This window comes from Apium graveolens, unplaced genomic scaffold (assembly GCF_009905375.1).
Source record: "Apium graveolens cultivar Ventura unplaced genomic scaffold, ASM990537v1 ctg6435, whole genome shotgun sequence".
Classification (NCBI taxonomy): Eukaryota; Viridiplantae; Streptophyta; class Magnoliopsida; order Apiales; family Apiaceae; genus Apium; species Apium graveolens.
The window spans coordinates 20,711-43,675 of record NW_027419478.1 but is presented as its reverse complement, the minus strand read 5'-3'; the positions used below and the strand labels follow the sequence as shown (position 1 = coordinate 43,675).

The window sequence follows — 22,965 nt, the reverse complement described above, 5'->3', positions numbered from 1 at the left end:
GCTTGAACTCGATTAAAATATTTTAGACTCGAGCTTCCAGATCGACTGAGCTTTTAATTTAAAGTTCGAAACTTGACTCGTAAAAAATTTGGTAGGCTCAAGTTCGGCTCGAAAACTCGAATTTATTTCACTAAATATTAACAAAAACTTGAAATATAATCCGTTCGGCTCGAGTTCGATTCGATAACAAATAAATAATATATAAAAATAGAAAAATATTGATATAAATATATATATATTTATAATAAAAAAAATAAAAATAATAGAGACTCGATAAGACTCGCTAACCTTACCGAGTAATCGGAACCTCGAACTCGGCTCAGTTACAAATTCAAAAAAATGGAGCTGGAGCTCGAGCTCGGCTTGATTAATTCTGAGCCGAATTGGAATTTTTTACGAGCCGAGTTCGAGTAACTCACGAACATTTTGACTAATTTACACGTATATCATGGCATGTATCATGCATTCATGCCTCAATGTATTATTTTGTGAACAGATTTTCAGAGGAGGTTGCTGTACTTGACAAAGGGCGGTGTCTTGATATTCGTGGCAAAATGAAAATTGGAATGTTGTCTCCTCACACCACTTATGAAACATATCTTGTCTTTAAAATATATGAGGATGCCTCCGGACTTGATTCAGCAAACACATCCATTAGATTTGTTAATGAAAGAGAGGAGGTGCCTGATGATGAAGCTAGCACAGTTTATCCTGATCCAAGAACATTTGCACACAATATTGAGCAACGAAATGGAGAGCTTAGTCGGTGGAGGAAGGACGAATGGATGGAGATTAAGACAGGAGAGTTTGAGACTGGTACAAGAGATGATGATGATGAGGTGGAGACCCGATTTATGTCAACTGATACAAATGTACTCAAGACTGGCCTTATCGTACAAGGTATCGAGTTTAGGCCTAAACAACCCATGGCCGTTGTTTAATGAATTTATCTGTTGGCATGCTATATTTTATCTTTAAAAACTTTTCTTATGTAATATGAATTATCTGTTATTTGAAAGATGTTGATGAATTATGCTTTATGTAAAATTTAAGGGTTTTAAGACATGGTTGTTTGTATTATGGTGTGTCCAATTTTAAGGTCCACTCATAACTGAATATAATTTTTTTTATCTAAGCTATCTTCAATCATAAATTTATTTTATAATACCTCATTCGTAATATTTTACCTTTTTAACTTTAAATCACTATTTTGTTTTCAATCACGACTTCAAATTTACTTCAAACGTTATTATATATTTAATTACATATAGTGGACCCAATTTCTCCATACACATCATGAGATATGTGTTATTTTATTATTTAATATTGCAGCCTTCTCTAATATTCAGTATAAAGATGGCTGCTTTATCTCTACGATATTACTTCATATTTGAAGTGAAACTGTTCATTATTCTAAATATAAAGTTAAAGAAGGCAGTCATTGAAGATGATTTTTTAAAATTTTAATTTCAAATATAAAGAAATTGGTGCTTATAAAGTTACTATTGGAGATTGCCTTGCTGGATGACATAGGCTGAATCTCCTCGGGATGAGTAAAATTTAATATACATAACTTGGGAAAAGATAGCTCTAGAGGAAAATATCTCTTTAAGCTACTCTTTTGAGGTGCTTTAAGTTACTAGTGATCGAATTATCGAGTGATTCAGTTAAATATAATTATTACATGGAAATTGAAGTAATTAAATTTCACTAGGGACTCGGGAGAGTGGCCTGCTTAAAATTAGTGATTGACCGGGTCGGCCAAGCACTTATAGTCTATGTACTCATTGTTAGATAATGAATAACACACAGAGGGGGTGAATGTGTTTTAGTATTTTTATACTTTTATTGAAGTTTTTATGGTTGGAACAAAGTAAATTAAATCTTACAGTGAGATGTGTTAATACCGAAATTAAACAAGCAATAACAGTGAACACAAATCTTTCAAAACTCACTTAATTTTATATTAAAATTAAGAATGTTTTGCTACAAAAATTGTAGGCTCTTTGTTGCTAATGAGCTTAGCTTCTTCCTTGAGAGAATGCAAGATTTTTATAATCTAAATTGTTACATCTAACAAAGGACCGGTGTTAACTTTATATGATAGTTAACTACTGGTTTACACAGTGTGTAATAAGAGATGCTATTCACTTTAGTAAACTGTCACTAATCATTCAATTTTAGGACAAGTATATCTTCTATTTCTGGCCTAGCATATCTTTGCATACCGTGTTAACTTTGATCTTCCGTTGTTAGTTAATCTTCACCCTTGATCTTGCACACTCTTCAAGCTGCTTTTTATAGACTTGTCAATCCAGTTGTTTGGATTGTTTGTTGATTATTAATCTTGGATATTGAATTGGTCTGCACTTTGTACTTTGAGTTTTACCTCGAGATCTCCAGTTTGGTATATAGAGAACTTGACATCTCGATAAGTATATTGGCTTATCGAGATCTCTCATTACTCTATAGTTTATTTGACTTATAGAGATCTCTGAGTTCTCTATAAGAGAATTTAGCTTGTCGAGATCTCTCCACTTCATGTCTTCACTTTGGCTTATAGACATCTCTGAGTTCTCTAGTGACTAATTGACTTATCGATATCTCAGAGTTCTCTAATGATATTTGACTTGTCGATAACTTCAGAGTTCTTTAGTGATATTTGACTTGTCGATAATTCTGAGTTCTCTAGTGAAGAAATGACTTGTCGATATCTCCAATCTTTATGTCTTCAATTTGGCTTGTCGATATCTGTGAGTTCTCTAGTAGCTTTCCTGAGTTCTCTATAAGTCATTCTGGAGTTCTCGAATGACTTCTCTATAACACTAAATCTGTGACTTGTAGAGAACTTGACTTAGAACATTTTTCTCAAAACAGATTTATTCAACTCCAAGATTCTTCATAATTCTTCTGAGGCATGATTTTCTTAATCTTCTTCCAGATAGAATTCTTAGGCTTGATACTGTTTAAAAAAAAAGACTCCAGTCTGCTCTTTGACATTTTTACAGACTTTAAATGTTATAATACAAAATGCAAACTAAGATTACAATACAACTTACCTAGGGTTGTCAATTTGACTTAGTCTTGTTATTGTACAAGCATGTCTTGCACAACAGTTGTGCTTGTTGCGAATAAGTTTTAAATAAGTAATGATAATTAAGTAAAATATAAGAGTAAAAAGGTAAAACTACTATATAGGTTTATATTAGTTTATTTCGCTGGAGACATTGTACCGAGTCGACAAATAAATTACCTTTAATTTGAATGTAATAAAGTAATACATTGAAAGAATAATTTAATAGAATAATGTTAGAGGCCCCAAATTAGTACCCAAAACGGATCTCAAATGCCACATGTTCTGGTCTAGTTAGTACGATGCAATTAATAATAATGGACCTCATGTATTCACATAATTCACATAAATTTAACCAATAAAAATATTCTAAATTTCCAAGTCATCAATATCACATCATTTATGACAAATTTTAATACTTAAATTGATATGTATAATACTACTAAATTAAGTATGGGTGATTAAATAAGAACAAAACATAAGGTAACTTGTTAGGTCACACACACACTGTAGAGGGGGTGAATACAGTGTATAGTACACTCAAATCGAACTTAAAGAACTTGAGTAACAGAAAACAAACTTTATTGAAACAATAACTCTGTTACAATATGGAACTGTTACCTCTCAGTGATGAACAAATATCACGAGAGCTGCTAGGGTTATATATAATAATAACTTCGATAATGATAACACTTATAGTGTAAACCCTATGCCTGTGTTTATATACTACACAGTTACAAGATAATCGCTAATTGATATGGAATATAATTCTGCTTCCTAAAATATATCAATGAGATATCTTCTATTCTAAGTATTCCATTCTTCACGGAATTCCTTCTTCATGCATATCTCTTCTTATGTTTTATCTCTATCTTCTTTCCTTTAATCAGCTACTGTCCTTATCTGATTGTCCTTCAGTACTTAAGTTCTGATATCTATCTTCTGATGATTATCTCCTGATAATATAAGTACTGATATCCTTATGTCCTGACTTCCAGTATAAGTACTGATCTATCCTGTTCACACAAGATCTAAAAGCTAAACATAAAACATATTAGCCATGACATTATCAAATATATCTAACAATCTCCCCCAACTTGTAAATTAACAAAATATACAAGTTAAACAGATATTTGATGATGTCAAAAACATTAAGTACAAATGCATGAGAAATAGACTAGATAACTACAACTTACAGTCCTTAAAGTTTTACCAATTTCAACTTCTGATAACAACTTCAATCTGCATAAATATCAGAATTTAAGCAGTTGTAGATCTTCGACTTGGCTTCATCATCTTCTGATCTCTCTGATGTCAGGAGTTGTTCTGAGATAGTTCTTCAACAAACATTTCTCAGCATATCTTAGTTCATCAATCATTCTCCTTTTAACACCTTTAAGCTCTGCAGTATCTTCACCAGTTTGAAAGATTGCAGCTCTGAGATCATTAATCTTTGCTTTCCTTAACTCCTGGTCTAGTCTTATGACATAAGCTTTGTCAGATTCAAGATTGAATTCAAGTCCCTTAATACCAAGATACGTTCTGATCTGTGCAGTATTAGGCTTCATATCAACAATATCCCTATTGTGATCTCTGTACTTTGGAACATATCTGCTGTCAGACTTAACAGAATAAAGCCTTTTCTGTCTCTGAATCTGTTCTTTTAAGTAGTTTGCAGCAGTCTCTGTTATTCTGTCATCCACTTGAAGTAAGAAAAGTACATGCTCCAATTCTTCAAAATACTTCAAAGGAATGGCATTTTATCTTATATGATAAACCCTACCATCTGTCATGAAATACAATATGATGTATTCTTTCAAGTAGGTATGGTAAACCATCTGTACAGATTCTAGTTGATTCAATCTCTCAGGAGTTGCTCCAATACCTGGTTCACTCAAGGAAGTTGGATCATCGGTAGTGTTGTGTACTCTTCTTTCATCAGCACTTCCCAATCCAGTTTTATCTCTAGCTTCCTTTCCAGTAACTACTCTTGCTTCAAAACCACTTGGAGTAGTCTTCAAAGATTGAGTCTGTTTTGCTTTAGTGAATCCTGGTAGGAGTGTTTTAGATCTATTTTCTGATATCAAGTTAACTTGAGCACTGTCAGAGGTTACTTGCTTCTTCTGAATATCAGAACTTATAATTTCTTGACTCTGAACAACTTGAGCCATGTCAGAGGTTGTTTTAAGAACTTTTCTTGAAGTCAGAGCAAGATCATCTTTTCCATCAGTAATTTCTTCTTCCTCAGGAGGTACATAAGGCTTGATAGGTTCACCAACCTTTTCTTTACCCTTGGATCTTGGATCTATCTGTGATTGTGATCTAGCCAAAGTTTCTTCAGTATGTATCCTTTCTTTGATCACAATTCCTTTAGGTTTTGGAAGTAACTTTTTACCAGAAGCTTCAGATTTAGATGTGACTTTCTCTGATTTAAGTCTGGCTTCTTCTTCCTTTAAACTTTCCAAGTCCATCCCTGGATTTTCTTGAAGAAATAACTGTCTTGACATTTCCTCATCAAGATCTAGAAGTTCATCAGAACTTATCCTTTTACCAGCAGCAGAACTTATTCTTTTCCCAGTATCAGAACTTGTTCTGTGACTAGCTTGTCTTGATGTAAACCTTCTACCTTGACTATGACCACTACCCATTCCAGAGTTTCCTTGATCATCTTTTCCATCATCCTTTCCTTGCAGTGTCTTGTTGGTTTTGCATTTGGACTTAATTACCTTCTCCCCCTTTTTGGCATCAGCAGGTAATAAAAGAGAGATAAGTAGTTCCACTGAGGTCTGGATTTCAATAAGTTGCGATTGCTGAGAAGCTTGATTTGTCAGAATTTGATCAATCTGAGCTTGTTGCTTCTCTTGAGTTTTCTCAATATAAGCAACCCTGTCAATGGTAGGTTGGAAGAACTTTTTCTTATCAATTTTCCAAACTTATTCCTGTTTGATAAAGTTCTCCTGAATCTTGTGTAGCTCTGCATGAGTGTTGGAATGAAGACCTTGTAGATGTTTAGTACTCAATGCAGTGACTCTAAGCTGGGTTTTAAAATCATCAGAATGTAACATTTCATCAGCTTTAGTCAAGTGCTCAGCAAGATGTAAAGCATTTTGAATACATGAAACTGAGTTCCATTCCTTAGTCCACTCCTGACCTGCAGGAGTTTCACTCCAAGGTACTGGTGCATCCCTGATAACAAACTCCTTTACCAGTTCAGACTTAGGAAGAGTCAGTGGAGGAGTATGTCCTGAAGGACCTGCTTCATCAGCATCTACAGTTGTAGCAGCCTCACCAATATCTCCAACATTTGCAGCATCAGAACTTAGAGAATCAGTATCTTCTGATAAGACAACAGTGTGAGTAGCAATGGAGGCTTCAGCATCCTCTAATTGCTGATCTGATACTAAGTTCTGATCAACAGCCATATCCTGATGCTCACCTAAAATCTGATCATCAGCATCTTGATGCAGAGAAGGTGTTAGTGATAACTCAGGAGTTTGAACAGCATCAGTAACAGGTGTTGTGGAAGGATTATTTGCTGTTGGAGCTTCTAAGAAAAGTATTTCAGGCACAACCAGGTTCTGAATATCAATTTCAGCACTTGTGCCTGGATCAACAAGAGACACAGAAGGTGAATTAGCCATGTCAGATACAGGTTCCTGAGATGGAGTTGATGGAGAAGAAGTGACTGGAGCAAATTCCTTATCTTGTGAGATCAGAGATTCCTGATCCCCTTCCTTAGCTGCTTCCTCCTCATCATCTGAAACTGGCCTTTGTGCCCTCTGTTTCTTGTACTTCCTTGTTAATTTGGATTCCTTGGGAGTTTCAGGAACCGTCATACGTCTAAGCCTCTTGAGAAGCCTAGAACCCCCAATTGCAGAATCCTTCTAAGAAGTTGCCTTCTCAGCTTCATTTACCACAGGTTCTGAAGAGGGAATCTGATCCTCAGAATCTGATTCATCTCTCAAAGTAATGCTTCTCCTCTTTTGAGGTGTTTGAAGAACAGTCTTTGTTCTCTTTGGCTTAGAGGATGTAGGCTTCACAGTAGGTGCTGAAGAAGAAGGTTGAGCAGTCTGTGAAGTGGAGAGATAGGATTTGAGATAAGTTCTGAGGGTAGGTTTAGTAGAATGAGAGGGAGGTACTGAGGTTGATGGATTTTGGTTATGGTGAGTTGGTTGAACATTTGAGTAAACAGATTTGTAAGTAGCAGGATCAGCATTTACCAGAATCTGTTTCACAGACTGAGGAATCTGTAATTGTCTCACCATTGATTTCTTTGTGTCAGCATTTATCAGGTCGTTAAAGTACCTTTTTGCAACCTTAAAAGGTGGGGTTTGAGTGCTGACTAACTGGGGTTCAGCAGTACAATACGTATAAATAAGTTGACAGAATCTAGCAAAATAAACAACATCTCGATCCTCTGTCATCCTATCCCCAATAAAACCAATTATTCCAGTTGCAAAATCAAAATGAGTTTGATGGATAATAGCATACCCGATGTGCTGACTCAGAATTGGGATGGCATCAAAATTTGAACACTTGTTGCCAAAAGCCTTGGTGATGCAATCGAAGAAGAAACTCCATTCTCTTCTGATATTAGCCCGTTTCAACTGTCCAAGTTTCGTCAGACTCTTTTCATATCCCAAATCAGTCATTAACCCCCGAAGTTCTGATTCCTCTGGTATAGAGAAGGTACAATCTTCTGGAAGATGTAATGCTCTTCGTACTGTACCAGGAGTGACTACATAGGATGAATCACCCACTTGGAAGATAATACTGGGAGTTCCTCGTTTACCACCATCATCAAAAACTCCAGTCCTCCAGAACCGCAGAACTTGTTGACTTGAAAATAATTCAAGCTGAGTTAAGGCGTACCCAACCTCACTATGTGCAAGAAGATCTTGCACAAAGTATAATTCAGATGGAGCTTCAGCATGATCAAGAATTGCAGCATAGTTATTTGGAACAAACTTTGCTCCATCAATGATTAAATCCATTGGTGCCATGTGAAAAAATATTGAGATTCAAGTATGCCTGTTAGGTGTTTGAGATAATGTCTGTATGAAAAACCAACGTGAGAAAGAATGAGAAAGAGAGTAAAAGTAAGAAGAGAGATAAAGTATAAAGAAAATAAAAGATTAAAGAAATCTTCTCTCTGTTGTTCTTATACTCTGAAAAAAATGTTACCGTTGGACACGTGTCAGACATGCAGTAATAATGGATAGTTACTGGGCTCGAGAAAACAGGAATGATTACTTACCCAGTTGCCTTGTTTCAAGGAAAAACCGTTCCATTTATCAAGAGACACAATTTTAATTCAAAATTTAAACCGTTAGCACTGATTGAATTATTTTTCACTGCAACATTAATATTCTGAAAATGAATCATGTTAAAAATGACCGAGATAATTTCGATGAATAAGTGCTGACAGAGAATCAGAACTTAAATAAAGACAAAATTTAAATGGTTATCAGAATATCAAGCAGGATTTAACAACACAAGATAAAATAACTCAGAGACAAAATCTTGAAGGAAAAACAGTTTTCATTAATATATCAAGTCAATACATATATGAAATAGAAATTACATCAAGACAAGATTTTCCCTAAGCTTCTAATCCTAACGTCAACAGCTTTAGTCCTAGCTAAGAAGCCTGACAAAGCTGAGGATGAAGAAGAACAGGAAGAAGACGAGATTAAGTCATCTTCCTCTTCCTATCTTCGACGAACAAGATGGCGAGTCGTATGATTCGCTCTTGCTGACGGATAGCTTCCCGCCTTTCCTCCTCCAGGCGCTCCAGATGGCGATGATAATCCATCTCGAAGAATAGAAGGTGAGCCAGCACCTCCTGTGGGACAGAGTCCCAGATCTCCTCAGGAATGGCTGTTATATGCCACTCCTACTGCCAGTCGGTACAACTGAGCTCCATTGTGAAGGTTTGTGTGTTCAAAAACATGTTGTATCGAACCATTGTGTTTTTGACAGAAGAAGGAGGATAAGTGTGTGAGAAGAATGTGATGGAAAGACTGATGTGAAGTGGTTGTTTATATAGGCAAAAGAATGCCAAGAGACGCAAAGATATTTAATGCTGACAGGTAGAATTAATTCTACCTCGTCTCCCTAGACTTTGAAAAAGAATAACAGTCATTGGAAAGAGGAATCATGGTCTAGACCGCACAAGACACAAGAAACAGTGGACTGTTCAAGTACAAAACCATTAATCCTAATCATAGTGACTATTAATCTTCCACTTCAACATATGCGAGTACAAACTGAGACTGTTATTAAATTTCATTCAAAGATAAGCCAAGTAAAGGATTAGACTAAGAAATCAGAACTTAGACCTATACCAGAACTTAACAGTCATCAGAACATAATTTCTTAACTCAAAAAAGGAATGCTCATCTTAGTAAATCCTCATACAAGTTCTTAGTTATGAACGTCAGAACTTAATCATCAGAACGTGTAACTAGAACTTGTCCTCAGAATTTGTGCAAAAATGACACAATGACTGTTTATCTAAAATAACATAGACCGCCACAGAAATTTTCATCATTCAGATGGAGTGATTAGTGTGTGCATTAAGCTAAATAACAGACAAAGAGTAAAGTCTGATTCACTTCAGTACATCTTAGAAATAAGGCATAACTAAAATTTTGCTAAAGAGCTGTCATTATCCTGAAACCTACTGATGAATGAGTTCATGCTTGAGTCCACCTCAACTGTTTTGTGCTAATTTTATGCATCTTTTGAAATTCTATTTTACAGTGGCTTCTCAGTGTAAGTGAGTCACGACTGTTTATCAGAATTTATGCTATTATCAGAGTATTTCTCCAGTAATCATAGAGTGTGAAAAGTCACCAAGAAAATATTTTGCTTTTCTAATGCATATTTACTTAAAACCAACAATGCACTTGGGTCGTCCCTTTCACAATTTTACTCTAGATCTCAAAGGAGTACCTGATTTTATTCTTTAATCTTTTTGCTTTTTCTTTTGATAAGAGAGGTCTATCAGCACTTAGTGCACTCAGCAGTTTTACTAGTATCAGAACTTAACAGATGAGTAGCATTATTCTAATTTGTGACTTAGTAATAAGATATACAAAGTAAACTTAACTAAGCTCAATTATCAGAATTTGCTAGTGTCATAAGATTTCCACTGAAATAATTACTTCTTCCATGGAATCATTTGTTTATTGAAGACTACTAGGTCAGTATCTAGCACAGTTATCCTCATAGGATTGAATAGGTACTAGAACAAACATATCACTTATCAGAGTTTAGAAACATATATCAGACAACAGTCAGTACTTAAAGACATTTATCAATTAAGCACAGAATACACAATGAGATTAATTCTGTAAATACTGAGCATAAAGTCTGATAACACAGAACAAGTCTAAGCAGATTTAAAGAAAGAACCTGAAACCATTCCAAGTTCATTTACCAATCTTGTAAAAGTAGCTTCACATAATGATTTTGTGAAGATATCTGCCAACTGTTGATCTGTGGGAACAAAATGCAATTCCACTGTACCTTCATCCACATGTTCCCTGATGAAGTGGTACCTGATGCTGATGTGCTTTGTCATTGAGTGTTGAACTGGATTACCTGTCATAGCAATAGCACTTTGATTATCACAGTAAATAGGGATTTTGAAATATGTTAACCCATAATCCAGTAACTGATTCTTCATCCAAAGAATCTGTGCACAACAGCTTCCTGCAGCAATATACTCTGCTTCTGCAGTTGATGTGGAAATTGACTTTTGTTTCTTGCTGTACTAAGAAACCAATCTGCCTCCAAGAAATTGGCAGCTTCCACTTGTGCTTTTCCTGTCAATTTTGCAACCTGCAAAATCTGCATCTGAGTAACCTATTAGTTTAAAATCTGATTCTCTAGGATACCATAATCCCAGAGCAGCTGTTCCTTTAAGATACTTAAAGATTCTTTTTACAGCTGTTAAGTGAGGTTCTCTTGGATCTGCTTGAAATCTTGCACAAAGACAGGTAGCATACATGATATCAGGTCTACTAGCAGTCAGATAGAGTAGAGAGCCAATCATACCTCTGTAGTCAGTAATATCTACTGATTTACCGGTATCCTTATCCAGTTTTGTTGCAGTGGCCATTGGAGTGGATGCACTTGAACAATCTTGCATTCCAAATTTCTTTAGCAAGTTTCTGGTGTACTTGGTTTGACAAATAAAAGTGCCTTCCTCATTCTGCTTGACTTGAAGGCCCAGAAAATAGCTAAGTTCCCCCATCATACTCATCTGATATCTTGACTGCATTAGTTTGGCAAACGTCTTGCAAAGTTTGTCATTTGTAGATCCAAAAATGATATCATCAACATAAATCTGGACCAGAAGTAAGTCCTTTCCATGGTTGAGGTAGAACAGTGTTTTGTCTATTGTTCCTCTGTTGAATCCACTTTCCAGAAGAAACTGAGCTAAAGTCTCATACCATGCTCTATGAGCTTGCTTAAGTCCATAAAGTGCTTTATCAAGCCTGTAGACATAATCTGAATGTTTGGTATCTACAAAACCTGGAGGTTGTTCAATATATACCTCTTCCTCCAATTCTCCATTGAGAAAAGCACTTTTCACATCCATTTGAAAGACAGTAAACTTTTTGTGAGCAGCATAAGCCAAAAATATCCTTATGGCTTCTAACCTAGCAACTGGTGCAAATGTTTCATCATAATCAATTCCCTCCTGTTGAGAATATCCTTTTGCAACCAGCCTTGCCTTATTCCTTGTAATTATGCCATCACTGTCAGTTTTGTTTCTGAATACCCACTTTGTACCAACAACAGATCTATTCTTTGGTCTTGGCACTAGGGTCCAGACTTTGTTTCTTTCAAATTCATTCAACTCTTCCTGCATTGCTTGCACCCAATCAGCATCTTGAAGAGCTTCTTCTACTTTCTTTGGCTCAGTCTGAGAGAGAAAAGAATTGTATAGACACTCATTTGAAGTACCTGTTCTAGTTCTGACACCTGCATCAGGATTTCCAATTATCAAATCAGGTGTATGTGATTTTATCCACTTCCTTGCAGATGGAATGTTTTCTCTAGAACTGGATGCTCTCCCATGATCCATGCTATCTTCATTTTCATTTTCTGATGCTCCCCCTGAAACTATGCTCTCTGAGTTGGATTCTTCAGTATTTAGATTTTCAGCACTATCAGAACTTGGCTTATCAGAACTTGACGAATCAGAACTTGAAGAGCCATATGCATGTTCTGATGTTTCTTGAGATGTGGTAGGATCTTGAGTATGCTCCCCCTGCATAGGTGCATCTTCCTTTAACGTAGTCACCACAGTTTCAATAACATCAGAGTTTAATCCGTCAGAGTTTGTAGTATCAGGACTTAGACTGTCAGGTTTTTCAGTATCAGAATATGAGTCTTCATTTTCAAATCTCAGCTGATCATGGTCAACGAAATCTTTAAGACCAGTGATCTTCTTGTCATCAAAAGAGACATTGATAGATTCCATGACCACTTTTGTTCTCAAATTATAGACTCTGAAGGCTTTTGTGGAAAGTGGATATCCAACAAAGATTCCTTCATCAGCTTTTAGATCAAACTTTGATAGCTGTTCAGGATGAGTCTTGAGAACAAAACACTTGCATCCAAATACATGAAAATATTTCAGATTTGGCTTCTTTTTCTTCACCATCTCATAAGGTGTTTTTCCATGCTTGTTAATGAGTGTTGCATTTTGAGTAAAACAAGCAGTCTACACAGCTTCAGCCCAGAAATAGGTTGGAAGCTTTGCTTCTTCAAGCATTGTACGTGCAGCTTCAATGAGAGTTCTATTCTTCCTTTCAACAACTCCATTTTGCTGTGGAGTTCCAGGAGCAGAAAATTCCTGCTTTATTCCATGGCTTTTGCAGAACTCTTCCATTATCAAATTCTTGAACTCAGTGCCATTATACTCCTTAAAATTTTCACAGAATCTTTGACCATTTTATCCAGCTGTTTGACATGATTAATCAAGATAGATGCAGTTTCACTTTTTGTGTGCAAGAAATACACCCATGTGTATCTGGTGAACTCATCCACTATGACCAACACATACTTCTTCTTTGCAATAGACATGACATTTACTGGACCAAATAGATCAACATGTATAAGATGATAAGGCTCAAGAATTGATGATTCAGTCTTGCTCTTGAATGAAGATTTTCTTTGTTTGGCTTTCTGACATGAATCACAAAGACCATCAGGAGCAAATACTGTGTTTGGCAATCCTCTCACAAGATCTTTCTTGACCAGTTCATTTATATTATTGAAATTTAAATGAGAGAGTTTCTTATGACAATTCCAGTTTTCTTCAATTGATGCTCTACTTAACAGACAGATTGCAGAGCCATCAGTAATTGTTAAAAGCTTAGCTTCATAAATGTTACCACGTCTATATCCTTTCAAAACAACTTTGCCTTTAGATTTACTCACAATTTCACAGTGTTCTTCAAAGAAATCAACATGATAACCTCTGTCACAGATTTGACTTATACTCAGAAGGTTGTGTTTAAGTCCTGAGACCAGAGCTACTTCTTTAATGATGACATTCCCAAGATTGATATTGCCATATCCCAATGTTTTTCCAATGTTGCCATCTCCATAAGAAACACTTGGGCCAGCTTTCTCCACAAAGTCTGATAACAGGGCTTTATTTCCAGTCATATGACCTGAACATCCACTGTCCAGAACTAGAATATTTTTCCTGTTGCCCTGCAATCATAAAGACCACTAATTATTAGTTTTAAGGACCCAGACTTGCTTGGATCCTTTGGTCTTATTAAGTTTGTTAACATTTGCAGCGGATTTAGCATCCGAGTTTATGTTAACATTTTTTTTATCAGAATTTACATTATCAGACTTTGAATCAGAATTTATACTAGAAGGAACAATGGAAACTTTCTTCAAAGAAGGTTTTATTTGATAATAATCATAGTACAGACTATGATATTCCTTACAAGTATAAATGGAATGCCATAAACTACCACAATGAAAACAAGGATTTTGTGGTTTGTATCTAACTGACTGACTCTTAACTCCTGATTTCGAAGGTAAGGAGTTAATATTCTTGTTTTTCCTGCAAAAAGAAGCCAGATGGTTAGAACTTCCACAGTTATGACATGTTTTCCTAGGTGCATCAGGAACAGGTTTATAATCATTGCTTTTATTCACACCTTCCTTTCCATTCCTATTTTTCCTAGGTGATTTTACCTTGTTTGCATTCTTGACATCTTTCAGCTTATGCTTAAGCTGCTTCTTTGTCATTAAGCCTATGTTTACTTCAGCTGTCTTTTCCTGTTTTAGTTTGTCAGAAGTTAATTCCTCTTTAACTTCTGATTTCTCATTATCAGACTTTACAGTTACAAACTTAACATGTTTTAACTTTGGCTTTTGCTTAACAACAAGCTTAATTTCTTCAGTTCCTTTATCATTCTTATTTTCTCCATAACCTAAGCCCTCTTTCCAATTTTCACTACTTAGCAAATTTTGAGTTGTTCTGCCAGAGTTAGTCCAAGTCCTGATTATCTCTCTTTCCTTTTCTAACTCAGTTTTTAGAGATTCATTCATTTTTAGCACTTCATCCCTAACATAAAAAGCATCATCTCTATCCTTCTGAGTTTGATGGAATATGACTAACTCTTTTTCTAAGAAATCATTTCTTTTCTTATATGCAAGATTTTCCGAAGTTAATCTTTCACATGTTAAAGTTTGATCTCTATAGCTAACAAACATGGTTTTAAGATATCTTCTCAACTCATTAATATCATCAGTATGAAAAGCATAAGTAGTCTGAGGTACCTTTGTTTCAGCAGCTTCAGAACTACTCTCAGCACTTTCTTTATCAGCATTTGCCATTAATGCATAGTTCTCCTCACTTTCAGAGTCTGATGTGTCTGTCCAGCTTTTCTGCTTTGTGACAAGAGCCTTGCCTTTGTCACCCTTTACCTTCTTGCAGTCAGGAGATATGTGGCCTTTCTCACCACAGTTATAGCATTTAACATTGGTGTAATCTCCTCTGTCAGACTTTCCTCCACTTCCTTCAGATCTTCTGAAATTCTTCTTATCAGAACTTATGCTTTTCCTGGGAAACTTCTTTCCCTTCCTGAACTTCCTGTATGCAATCTTTGTGATTCCTTTCACCATAAGAGCACACAGTTTCATCATCTCCTCATCAGCATCAGTCTCAGGCAAGCTTTCAGGATCTAAGTCATCATCACTCTCAGAACTTGATGACTCAGTATCAGACTTTATGAAAAGAGCTTTACCCTTGTCTTTCTTTGAGGAAGCTGCTTTGGGGAATTCTTCTTCAGCCTTAAGAGCAACTGTCCTTGACTTTCCTCCTTTCCTCTTGCTTCTTTGTTCCATCTCCAGCTCGTGTGTCTTGAGCATTCCATAGATTTCGTCAAGAGTTGTTTCATCAAGATTGTAGTTGTCTCTTATTGTCGTTGCCTTCAAATCCCAGCATTCAGGAAGAGCTAACAGGAACTTAAGGTTTCAATCTTCAAGATCATACTCTTTATCAACCAATGACATATCATTCAAAAGTTTGACAAATCTATCATATAAATCATTCAATGACTCATTAGTCTTTGAGTCAAAGTGTTCATACTCTTGAGTGAGTATTGTCTTCCTGTTCTTCTTAATTGTGTCAGTTCCCTGACATCTTGTTTCCAGAGCATCCCATATCTCCTTAGCAGTCTTGCAGTTGATTACCCTGTTTGACATTACATTATCAATGGCACTATGCAGTAAGTGTCGTACCTTAGCATCCTTAGCAATTGATGCTATGTCCTCAGCAGTATAATCACTCTTCTCCTTTGGTATGGTCATTGCTGCTTCACCTGCAACTGCAACAGCGAGTTTGGTTGGTTTGTGAGGACCTTCCTTGATTATATCCAGGTATTCTGGATCTGTTGCTTCCAGGAACATGGTCATCCTTACCTTCCATATGGGATATTCAGATGGTCTCAGTATGGGGACTCTGATGGTCTCATACCGACTCTGAATTTGTGTCTTTGGTGGTTCCTCAGTTATGGTAGGCTTAGTTGGAGTTTCTGTGTCCGACATGATTGTGTTTGGATCTTTAACTGTATGTAAGTTAACAGATAGGCTCTGATACCAATTGTTAGGTCACACACACACTGTAGAGGGGGTGAATACAGTGTATAGTACACTCAAATCGAACTTAAAGAACTTGAGTAACAGAAAACAAACTTTATTGAAACAGTAAACTCTGTTACAATATGGAACTGTTACCTCTCAGTGATGAACAAATATCATGAGAGCTGCTAGGGTTATATATAATAATAACTTCGATAATGATAACACTTATAGTGTAAACCCTATGCCTGTGTTTATATACTACACAGTTACAAGATAATCGCTAATTGATATGGAATATAATTCTGCTTCCTAAAATATATCAATCAGATATCTTCTATTCCAAGTATTCCATTCTTCACCGAATTCCTTCTTCATGCATATCTCTTCTTATGTTTTATCTCTATCTTCTTTCCTTTAATCAGCTACTGTCCTTATCTGATTGTTCTTCAGCACTTAAGTTCTGATATCTATCTTCTGATGATTATCTCCTGATAATATAAGTACTGATATCCTTAAGTCCTGACTTCCAGTATAAGTACTGATCTATCCTGTTCACACAAGATCTGAAAGCTAAACATAAAACATATTAGCCATGACATTATCAAATATATCTAACATAACTAAAACAAAAAGGTAACTAAATATTTAGCGAAAAACGGTAACTAGATAAACCAACTAAATAATTAAAAATAAGTAACTGAATAAACACAACTAAATTAGAATGAAAATTAGATGTTCGGGGGAGTTCTAACCACGTGCCGCAAGTGAAAGATTGTGATAATGAAGATGAATTGTTGTTGCTGCTTCGCTGCTTGTGTTTGAGATCGGATGGTACGTGAGATTTTAATTCATATTTTTTAATAATTCATATTTATATCAAAAAAGTAAATTTTATTTTAGAAAAATTTAAATAAGGGTAATTCGATAAAATCAGCGTGTACCAAAAAATAGGTATCAACGACCAAATTTTGAATGTTTCATCTATTATAATATAGTATAGATAGATGGATAGATAGTATGAATTAGAATTTTAGTTTGTAGAAAAACTTGAATTTAACCTCAATTAAATAATATGTAGTTTGATATAAATTACAATTTAAATTGATAGATGAATGTGACTTCAATATCAGTTATGATTATAATTATAATTATAATTGACAGACTAATTAACTAACCAACAAAAAAGTATATAGTTCGATATGAATTAGAATTAAAATTGGAATTGACTAATTAAGTAAGGATAATTAGATAAAATTAGCGTGTAACAAAAAAACAGGTACCATATACCCTTACTAAGATGAATATGATTTTTTCCTGCTGCCTTGTTGTGTATTTGAAATCTGGTGACAACATGTATGTGTATCGATTTTTGGTTCGTATTTTTTTAATATTTTATACCCGTGTAGGAACTATAAAAGATAATTTTATAAAAATTATATGCAAGGGTAATTAGGTAAATTTATCTTTTACCAAAAAATTGGTATCGTACCAAAATTTTTAATATTTGGTATTTTATATGACAGTAATAAATAGATAAGAGATAGATTGTGTTAGCGGAGAAGGTCGATTTCTACCTGTAATCACGGGACCCTATTATTCAACCCATGTAAAATATGTTTTTATGTTTCTTTTCTTACACTTTTTAGGGGATTTTTGGTTCGGCTCATTCTGGTATCAGGTATGGGTTTCGTTCATTCCAAACCCATACCGGGTGTTTGGTTTACTGTTTTTGAAATCTGATACCCATTCCTTATACCCATCTGGAATCAGATTTGATACCTTAGTATGGAGGTGGGTTTGAAAAAGAGGTATAAGGTATCAAATTAAATTTTATTATTTTATTTTTATATTTAAAGTTAAATATAATCTTAAAATATATATTTTAAATATCATGTTGTTTAATCTTAAATAAGATGTACTGATTTTTATTTAATACAAATTAGTAATATTTTATTTTATTTGTTTTGAAGTTATAAATTAACATTGAAATTTTAAAATTTTAATTTTGTTAATCACTTATATATAATTTTTTTTGTTTGTAAGTTGTATAACTAACTTAAATTTGACATATGCAACTTATAAAAATTTGATTCAATCTCTGAATAAAAAATATTTAAATTAAACAGATATCATTCCAACACCGAACCAAACACATTATATGAGGAATGATTCATCAACCCCATACCCGTCTAACCCGATTCCTTATTCCAAACCCATACCGTTTTCTGAACCAAATGACCCCTTAAATTGGTTTCATAATTCACATCCACCCAATTATAAGAAAGTAAAATAAAAAAAATATGAAATGAAAGACCACATCTTCCCATAGAAGAATAATTGTTATATTAGTATTATTATTATAAATTATGTAATAAGTAATGCAATATTATAAACAAATTTCTTTGCCCGTTGTCTACAGATTATATAGATATATGAATAATGGCAAGCTTGAAATCAATCTTCGTATGGATAATCGTCGAAAACCATTATTAAAAAAATATAAAATATATAATTTATTTTATTTTTCATCATATATAATAAATATTAATTACCAAGTTAAAAAATGAAGTTATACAATATTTTTATCTAAAAAAATCATTTAAATTTAACTAAAAAATTTAAAGTGGTTCCATAGTAGAATCACAGTAGGATCACACTTATTCAAAATTATTCCACTATCGAATCAAATTTTAATTTTTTTTTATTAAATTTTAATTGTTAAACTTTTTATTATATTAAATATAATTATTATTCGAGATTAGCATCGACTTTTTATATTTTTTGAAATAAAATTTTACAATTTATGAAGAGATTCTATAATAGAATCAATAATTATCCACCGTTCTTCGTATAAAAGGGTTTTCCACTGAGTAATGGCCTATGAATAATAGTTCTTATTTCTCTTTATAATATACATACTATTATTATTTTATTTATTTATTTATTTTTATCTGAGAGAATCTGTAGCCGCTATCTTTCGGGTGCGCACCGGGTAAAATCCACGAGATCACGCAATAACCTGTAAATCCTGTGAACCAAGATAAATCACACTTAAGCGACAACATAAATCACATTTAAGCGACATGCTCTGGTTCAAGAGACATAATCATAAATTCTCCTCCCTGGGATTCGAAATTGTGACCAACAAGATAATTATCCTGTTTTTAATCAACTGACCCAACCCTCTTTACTATTACTTAGTGCCGCCGTCATTATTTTGGGGATTCATAATCTCTTTTGAGTTACGTGAACGGGGACAATTAAGCCCCCGTTTGACAAAATTGGTAATATACATACGCTATGGTAAAGAAGATCAATAAATAGAGAAGAGATAATCATAATTCAAAATCTGTTGAACCATAATCATCGGAGAAGTCACATGATCGTTGCGCATAATTTACAGGCAATAGTTATGCATAATAATATTTCAAAAACGGGAAATTTCAGGGTAAATGTAAGTTTCACGTGAATAAAACCATGGTCAAGGTACTGTCTCGTTTATTATTAGATCAGATCATGTCTAGTTTATTATTGCTAAAATTTATGTTGGTTAAACTTTACTTATTTTATATAATATTATATATGATCAAATGCATGCGGTTAATGATAAATCCCGTCTGAATCAAACCACGTGCTAAGGTATTGTCTTGAAATTTTGACACACTATTTTATACACTATTCTGAACTAGGGCGAGGTCATCACGAAATAAAATATAAAATAACAATCATTTAACCTAAAACAATATTAAAATATTAAAAATTTATCCTACTCATCCTTCCCATTAATTCCTTCTAATCGGTAAGTTAATCCATCAGTTCCGACGGGTATCAATATTTTAAGTTGCTAAAATATTGATGCCTAGATTTTCATATTATAGAAACTAACCTTACAATCCATGCGATACACGGGTCTTCATTAATATTTTTATATTATTTAAAATTAAAATAATTTTTTAGATCATTATCTTATTAATATATTTATAAATAATAATATAGATATTTATTATTAGCGGGATTTGAACCTGAATATTGGATAGTGTATAAATAATAATATAAATATTTGATGCTGGTGGGATTTGAACCTAGAAGTTTTAGTGGTGTATAAATAATAATATAAATATTTGTTGTTGGCGGGGTTTGAACCTAGGAGCATGAGTAGTGTATATTTTTTTAGTATTGGAATTTAACGGTCATGATCACTTGATTAAAAAGATCCAACGATCATAAATGGGGATAACCAAAACAATCAAAAAAATGGGTATACCAAATTATACTCCATTGCGGTTATTATTGTATACTAGCTTATGACCCGTGCGATGCACGGATTGCTTTTAACACTTGAATGATTTTTAATAATATAATTATATCTTAAAATTATTATATTTTGATATATATATTCAATAGTTGAAAAATAAATTGAAGAAAATGATAAGTTCTAATAATAAATATTGTGTGATAATTTGAGACTTGACTGAAAATAAATAATATAATATTATTTATTATTCACGGGACTCAAGCCCTCAACCTATGGAAATTGTTAAAATAAAGAATATAAAAATTTAAATATAATAAGTTGTTGACGGGGTTCGAACTTTGGATCCATGAGAGCAGTTTAAATATTATTTTATTATTGCATCCAACGACTCCCATCTATGTGACTTTAGATCTAATGGTTGTTATTTGTCATATCAAACGACTGTACCGAACAACTGATTACCAAATAGAGGATGTTTTGTGATAATTTGAGACTTGACTGAAAATAAATAATATAATATAATATGTTATTCACGGGATTCAAGCCCTGAACCTGTAGAAATTTTTAAAATAAAGAATATAAAAGTTTAAATATAAAAAGCTGCTCAGATTAAAATAAAATAATAAAGACTAATAAAAATTTGAAAGCAAATTCGTTTGATCGATATAATGTCATCAGGCTAAAAAAACAATATAATAATACTACCGATCTAGCTAAAAAATATTTTATCAAACCGGGCTACAACATAATGCGTTGGTCGATATAATATCATCAGAATAAAACAAAATATGTTATCTATTCAATTTAAAATTAAATAATATTTAATCAGAGCTAAAATAAAATTAAAAACAAACTAATTGTAATTAGATGATTGATATAACGGGTCTAAAGCTAAAACAAAATAATGTATATTATTGATTTACGCTAAAAATAAAATTAAAGGTAATTTTTATATTATTAATCCGTGTTAGAAAAAATTAAAGTGTACCTAATTTGTTGTTAGGTATAATATATGCTTAGGATTGTGGGATAATTGCAATCCGACCCTAATAGTCGGAATATTAAAAATTTGATTACAAATTTGTGTGTAAGATGTTTGGATTTATATAATTATGAGTTTTTTTTTTCAATTTCTATAATATCCAAAACTATTTTAATAAAATGAAAATAGGGATGATTCAGTATAATTGCGTCGGACTAAAATAAATCAATACATGCTATTCATCCAGGTTAAAAATATTTTTACAAACGATTCATGATAAATAAAAATTAATATAAGAAATAACTATACCAGCTAAAATAAAATAATATGTATTTTTATCATTGATCCGGGTTTAAACAAATTAAATTAAAATAAATTTAAATATAATTAATTGAATTTGTTCGGTATTAAAATAAAGATAATTTGTTTATTATTGATGTGAGTTAAAATTTATTTTTTAATTAAAACATAATTATCTTTAAGAATTTTAACAAACTAAATTTTTCAATAACTGATATTTCTTTCATTTTATTCACAAGGTACATAGCCTCATTCACACCTCTTTCATTTTAAGCATTAACAAGGTACATATAGACCAGATAACGGAACAAATATTCCGTGTACTTTCGTATTTTTGTGTACCAAATCTTAAACCCGAGATTTACATTCGTGTACCAATTTGCTAACACTAACTCGAACTAATCTATTCGTATTTACCCGTTTTAGTATACTAAAGTACACGGATTATATACAAAGAATATTAATTATTAAAAAATGTAATAAATAATTAAACTGTGAATTGCTCACTTATGTAGTCAATGAAGAATAATATATATTTTAATATTTACAATTAAATATACGTTATTTAGAATAGGTAAAATTCATATTAGGTATTTATTATATATATATGTATATTATATATTTTTTAAAATTTAATTATTTATTTATTCCGTGTACTTTCGTTCCGTGTCGTGTACCTATATTGGAAACTCAGACCCAATACTGATTATATTCGTGTTTTTTCGTGTCCATGTACTTTCGTGTTCGTATACTAATTTTTCAAACTCAAACACTAACTATTCGTGTCATTTCGTATCATATTCACATATTTGTATACCAGTATTGTCATATCTAGTAGGGCTGAGCAGAAAAACTGAAATGAAACCGAAACCGAAACCGAACCGAAACCGATAAAAACCGACTAAAATTGAACCGATTAAAACCGAACCGAATTAAAACCGAGAAACCGAAAAACCGAACCGCTACAAATAGTCCGGTTCCGGTTTTGGAGTTAAACCGGACCGATAAAACCGAAACCGAACCGATTATTATAAATATTAATAAATAAACATATGTATTATATCAATAATAAATGCGAGATCATTTCATTGACTTGTGTTGTAGTCCAAAAGTAAAAAATAAATGTAATTTGGAGATAAATTGACATGGAATTAGTTCAAATTAATTGGCAATTGATACTGCAGCATAACATATTGATAAGGTGTTAACTATTACCAATAGTTC

General features: G+C 33.3%; 1 protein-coding gene across 1 annotated transcript; it reads left to right on the top strand.

The window, feature by feature from the left end:
• Nucleotides 1-339: 339 nt before the first annotated feature.
• LOC141703284 (F-box protein PP2-B15-like) lies at nucleotides 340-941 on the top strand. The gene is made up of 2 exons (XM_074506841.1): nucleotides 340-410; nucleotides 497-941. The coding sequence occupies exons 1-2, from the start codon at nucleotides 340-342 to the stop codon at nucleotides 939-941; spliced, it is 516 nt and encodes a 171-aa protein (XP_074362942.1).
• Nucleotides 942-22,965: the final 22,024 nt, after the last annotated feature.

Excerpts from the sequence above, each read along its gene's own strand:
- LOC141703284 (XM_074506841.1), top strand. The coding sequence starts at position 340 with ATGGAGCTGGAGCTCGAGCTCGGCTTGATTAATTCTGAGCCGAATTGG. Across the intron at positions 411-496 it reads TTTTTACGAGCCGAGTTCGA|ATTTTCAGAGGAGGTTGCTG; the intron begins GTAACTCACGAA and ends TTTTGTGAACAG.